Source organism: Bombina bombina, chromosome 7 (assembly GCF_027579735.1).
Source record: "Bombina bombina isolate aBomBom1 chromosome 7, aBomBom1.pri, whole genome shotgun sequence".
NCBI lineage: Eukaryota > Metazoa > Chordata > Amphibia > Anura > Bombinatoridae > Bombina > Bombina bombina.
This window is the reverse complement of record NC_069505.1, coordinates 546,682,720-546,689,147: the sequence shown is the minus strand read 5'-3', so window position 1 is coordinate 546,689,147 and position 6,428 is coordinate 546,682,720. Positions and strand designations below refer to the sequence as shown.

The following is a 6,428-nucleotide window of genomic DNA, read 5'->3' as shown; positions in this document are numbered from 1 at the left end:
GGATGTTATTTTTAAACATCTAACAGAGACTCCTACTCAACTTCAATAACTACTACTTGAGAAAGCTCAGAGAGCAGCTATCCTTTTGAAAAGGAAATTCTTTTAAGAGAGCAACAAAACAGCTTACCTCCAGGCCAGAGCACTTTGTTGCAAAACATTAACTACACAGCAGCATCCCTACACTGTATGTTATAATATAACAGGACTTGTTACCAGTTATGCACAAGTTTTATAAACATAAGGTAGACTGATTGTGATTGTTGCATGAATTAAACATTGTGTAATACGAGAAAAATTATAACATTGAAATTACAGATTTACAAGTTTTTAGATTTCTTTCCAGTGCGGACTTTACATCTTTATTTTTTAAGCTGTAAATCAATGGGTTTAGGACGGGAACAGCAGCTGTATTAATTAGTGATGAAAACTTCTTAGCGCCCAATTTTTCTGTTGAAACTGGTGTTAAATATTGGCAAAAAAGAGTCAAATAGAGAAGGATGACCACTGTCAGGTGTGAGGAACATGTGAAGATGGCTTTTCTTCTTCCGGTGCTTGAACGAATCTTAAGTATGGTCATGACAATAAAAATGTAAGATATCATTGTAAGATTAAATGGAATTAATCCAGCAATTAGAAAACCTCCAGTACATAAATAAAGTTCCAATACAGAGGTATCACTACAAGTAATGGCTAAAAGAGGCACAATATCACAGAAAAAATGGTTAATTTCGTTGGACCTATAACAAGAAAGTTTTGATAATAACCAAGTAGTGGGTAATACTTCTAAAAAACCTATTACCCAGCAGAGAGTGGCTAACAAGACACAAACTATTTGGTTCATGACCATCTGATATCTCAAGGGATTGCAGATGGCAACATACCGGTCATAACCCATAGCTGCTAGTATAAACAATTGACATACTGAAATGGAACCAAATATATAAAACTGGGTAATACAAGCAGGAAAATAAATAATGTTATTCCCTGTTATAAAAATAAAAAGGACCTTATGCAAAGAGGTTGTAATAGAAGATAGGTCCATGATGGACAAGTTACACAAGAAGAAGTACATAGGCGTGTGCAGAGGAGAGTCCAGAAAAACAAGTATAATTATAGTCAGGTTACCACAAAGGCTGAAGAGATAAATAATCAGAACCATCAGGAATATTAAAGGCTGCAAGTCAGGGTTGTCTGAAATCCCTTTAATAATGAAAAATGTCAGGTTTGATGTCTCCATAGGTTATATATTTGTAGATGCTAAATCAAGGATATGGAAAACATTTGGTTAATATGATCTAATATAGATATATATATATATATATATATATATATATATATATATATATATATATATATATATATATATAAAACAACAATTAAAATTATGGGGAGGCGAAAAGTGAGTTTAAAATCCTCCACTAAATACAAAATATAGAGAAAATAACTCATTGTGTAAACCATTTACAAATCTAAACAAATCAGAAGACTTGCTTTAAACCCAGAAACTCTTTGACTACACCGTTTCCAATGCAGCAAAGGAATCTGGGTAAGATATGCAAATGAGGTTCACAATGACTCACCTTTTTACTTTTAGTCTGCTTTTTAAGACAGACTTCCCTATATGCCATAGCACTGCTGCATTACACAGCTTTGTTGCTTAGCTATGGTTAGTACAGTGATTTAGACCAATCCCAGGACAGCTGTTTTGTGGTTATTGCCACTCATCAGCTGGGAGTAGGTTAAATCAGTGCTTGGTAAAGTTCATTTCTGTGGGAAATTCAACAACAATTAAAATTATGGGGAGGCGAAAAGTGAGTTTAAAATCTTCCACTAAATACAAAATATAGAGAAAATAACTCGCTGGAAACAGTGTAGTCAAAGAGTTTCTGGGTTTAAAGCAAGTCTTCTGACTTAACATAGTAGATAAGGTTGAAAAAAGACTGAAGTCCATCGAGTTCAACCTATACAAATCTAAAATACTTACAAAAAGCTCCAGTTAAGCTTAAATAACCCCATAAAAATGTGACCCATTTAATACTAGCAATCATATCCATGAATTTTGTTTATATACAGAAATGTATCCAGTCTATTTTTAAATGAATCTATGGTATTGGCATTCACTACCTCCTTTGGTAATGAGTTCCACAATTTTATTGCTCTTACAGTGAAAAAACGTTTCCGTTGCAGGAGATTAAATCTCCTTTCCTCCAACCTTAAATTATGACCTCTTGTCAGAAACAATTTTCTTGGAATAAAAAGAGCTTCTGCCATCTCTGTATATGGGCCTTAAATATATTTATATAAAGTAATCATGTCACCTCTCAAGCGCCTTTTTTCTAAAGAGAACAGACCCAGTTTGGCTAGCCTCTCCTCATAGGTTAATTTCTCCAATCCCCTTATTAGCTTTGTGGCCCTTCTCTGAACTTTTTCTAGTTCTGCAATATCTTTTTTAGCAATCGGTCCCCAGAACTGCACTCCAAACTCAAGGTGAGGTCTTACCAGGGCTTTATATAATGACAGAATTATGCTTTCCTCCCTTGAATCAATGCCTCTTTTAACACATGCTAGTATCTTATTAGCCTTTGAAGCCGCTGCCCTGCATTGTGCACTCATCTTTAGCTTGTTATCTATTACTACTCCCAAATCCCTTTCCTCCTGTGTTTGGCTAAGTCTTGTCCCATTTAAAAAATACGTAGCCTGCTTATTTTTACTTTTAAAATGTAGAACCTTACATTTTTCCGTATTAAATCTCATTTTCCATTCACTTGCCCATAGTTCTAATTTTAGCAAATCCCTTTGTAAAGAGAGTTCGTCCTGCTCTGACCTAATGACCTTACTTAACTTAGTATCATCTGCAAAAATAGAGATGTCGCTATTTAATCCTTGCTCCAAGTCATTTATAAAAATATTAAAAAGAACAGGGCCCAGTACTGATCCCTGGGGGACGCCACTGATTACCTTTGTCCAATCTGAGTATGATCCATTTACTACTACTCGTTGCTCCCTATCTTTTATCCAGTTATTTATCCATGAGCTAACATTTTCAGCTATTCCCAGTCCCTTAATTTTGTGCATTAATCTCTCATGTGGCACTGTATCAAATGCCTTTGCAAAATCTAAGTATATCACATCAACTGATTCCCCTTTATCTATATTTTTACTTACTTCCTCGTAGAATCTAATTAGATTAGTTTGACATGATCTATTTCTCCTAAAGCCATGCTGATTAGAACTCATAATCTTGTTTACACAAATATGCTCATCAATATAATCCCTTATAATCCCTTCAAATATCTTCCCCACTATTGATGTCAGACTAACTGGTCTATAGCTTCCTGGATCATCCCTGCTTCCCTTTTTGAAGAGTTGCACCACATCAGCTTTACGCCAATCCTGGGGTACCATGCCTGAGGATAATGAGTCTTGAAAAATTAAGAGTAAAGGTTTGTCTATAACAGTGCTAAATTCCCTTAACACCCTTGGGTGTATTCCATCTGGGCCTGGAGTTTTATTTACCTTAATATTTTTTAGTTTTTTCCTGATATCCTCTAAACAAAACCCAGTTAGTGGTATGGACTGGCATGTTCTATTCTGTTCCAAAGTATCATTCAATGGTTCCTCTCTTGTGTATACTGAAGAAAAAAACTGGTTTAGAACCTCAGCCTTCTCCCTGTCATTATTTATCATGCTACCCTCCACACATTTTAATGTACCTATATTATCCTTCTTAGATTTTTTGCTATTTATGTACTTAAAGAACCTTTTAGGGTTAGACTTAGAATCCTTGGCAATTAATTTTTCATTTTCAATTTTGGCTAATTTGATTGCTTTTTTGCATGCTTTGTTACATTCCTTATAAATATTGTATGCTGAGTCTGTACTATTTTCTTTTAATAATTTAAATGCCCTACGTTTTTTCCTAATTTCTCTTAACACATTTTTATTTAGCCATAACGGCTTAGTTTTTTTATTTTTATTTTTATAACCATATGGTATGTATTGATATGTATATTTATTTAACAAATTTTTAAATATTATCCATTTTTCCTCTGTATTTTTATTAGAAAATACATTGTCCCAATTTATATTATTTAATGATTTCCTTAAATCGTTGAATTTTGCTTTCTTGAAATTAAAAGTCTTAGTTAAGCCTTTAAAACACTGCATATGAAAAGAGATTTCAAATGTGACCATGTTATGATCACTGTTACCCAAATGTTCTTTAACTTCTATGTTTGATATTATATCTGTATTGTTTGATAGCACTAAATCCAATATAGCTTTACTCCTAGTTGGCTCCTCTATTAATTGTGACAAGAAGTTATCCCTGAGAACATTTAAAAATCTATCCCCCTTAGCTGAATTACTAGTTTCATTGGCCCAGTTTATATCAGGGTAGTTAAAATCTCCCATAATTACAGCACTGTTATTAGCAGCCTTACCTATTTGGATAAGTAGTTGAGTTTCCTCCGGGTCACTAATGTTGGGAGGCTTGTAGCATGTTCCTAGTAATATTTTTTTAGGATTTTTCCCCCCACTCTTTATTTCAACCCACAGGGTCTCTACATTGTCACTTGTATCATAAATATCTTCCCTTATTGTAGGTTTAAGGTCAGGTTTAATATACATGCAAATTCCTCCACCCCTTTTATTATTCCTGTCCCTCCTAAATAATGTATACCCCTCTAAGTTAACTGCCCAGTCATGTGAATCATCCCACCAAGTTTCAGTTATACTGATAACATCATAGTCCTCTTCTGCAACTAAGAGCGTCAGCTCCCCCATTTTACCTGTCATGCTTCTTGCATTTGTTGTCATACATTTAATTTTCATGTGCTTTCTGCTGCTACTTGGTGTACTTTCCTCTATACTTTCTAATGTGACATTTCTTAAGTCATCCCTTCCTTGAGATATTAAGGGAGTGACATATTCAGAGACTGATCTCTCTGTTCTATTTTGTTCTAATTGACCCTCCCCCCCTTTGCCTAGTTTAAAAGGTTCTCTAAACGTGCTACCATCCTTTCCCCCAACACACCTGCACCCATGTCATTCAGGTGCAATCCATCCTTACTGTACAAATTGTACCCTAGTGAAAAATCAGTCCAGTGTTCTAAAAAGTCAAACCCCTCATTTTTACACCATGTTTTTAGCCATGAATTAACAGACCTTAGCTCCTTCTGCCTTACTGAGTTAACACACGGCACTGGTAATATCTCAGAAAATATTACTTTGGAGGTCCTTGCTTTAAGCTTGCTACCTAACTCCCTGAAGTCATTTTTTAGGACTCTCCATCTCCCACTGATTCCTTCATTAGTACCAATATGCACCATGACTGCAGGATCAGACCCACATCCCTCTAACAATCTATCAATACGCTCCACAATATGCCTAACACGAGCCCCTGGAAGACAGCAAACTGTTCTATGTAAAGGGTCTGGATGACAAATTACCCTATCAACCTTCCTTATAATAGAGTCTCCTACCACCAACATCTGCCTCTGGCCCTGACTTGTATGCCCCTCTTCCATGACTGAAGGACTGCCCACCATAGTATGCTCCTCTTCCACAGCTAAAGGACTGTTCACTATACTAGGCAACACGGCCCTCTCTGACACTGCCACCCCTGAACTGATATCCCCAACATCTTCACTTAATCTTGCAAATCTATTGGGGTGTACCAGCTCAGAACTGGCCTGTCTCTTCCGCTTACTTCGCCCTCTTACTGTGACCCAGCTACATCCTGGAGTCTCCTCATCTGAATCCTCCCCATTCCCACTGCTGGAACCATTAACAACCAGCTCAGTCCTATCCATTTCCCTTTCAAGTGTCTGAATTTCATGTAGTGTTGCAATTCGTTCCTCCAGATCCCCAATACGAGTTTCTAAAGAGACAATATGCTCGCACTTGCCACAAACATATAATCCCAGAAGCGGCTGCTCCAGTGATGCAAACATGTGGCAAGCTGTACACTGAATGAGATTCTCACACATTCTTAATAAAAGGTTTAACTTAAAAGTATAAAATAAATATATTTCCCCTTGGTTACTCCAAAACCTTGTTTGCCTAACTACCTTGGTTAGCTATTATACTTAAACAGACAATGTTACTTTAACAGATAATCAATACAGCAAGCCTGAAAGAGCAAGCTCACAGAGTAAATGTGCTAAATTTATAGGCTTGCAAGGCACACACAGGTGAAAATAATCCCACCCCTAATTACCCACACAGACAGAAAAAAAAAAAAAAAAAAAAAATGGAATGCTAGAAATAAAGTTATTTAGTTATTTCCTTTTTTAAAATAAAAATGCAACCCTTGCAAAGCAAATAATTTATAAAATAGCTTGGTTAGCTATTATACTTAAACAGACAATGTTACTTTAACAGATAATCAATACAGCAAGCCAGATAATCAATACAGCATGCCTTGT

General features: G+C 35.8%; 1 protein-coding gene across 1 annotated transcript; it reads right to left on the bottom strand.

Annotated features, from left to right (window-relative positions):
* Positions 1-295: 295 nt before the first annotated feature.
* On the bottom strand, positions 296-1,237 carry LOC128636540 (olfactory receptor 1019-like). Its single transcript, XM_053689538.1, has one exon. It carries the CDS (start codon positions 1,235-1,237, stop codon positions 296-298), a length of 942 nt encoding a protein of 313 aa, XP_053545513.1.
* Between the last annotated feature and the right edge of the window lie 5,191 nt (positions 1,238-6,428).

Bases quoted from the DNA above. Each gene is read 5' to 3' on its own strand.
- LOC128636540 (XM_053689538.1), bottom strand. From the start codon at position 1,237: ATGGAGACATCAAACCTGACATTTTTCATTATTAAAGGGATTTCAGAC.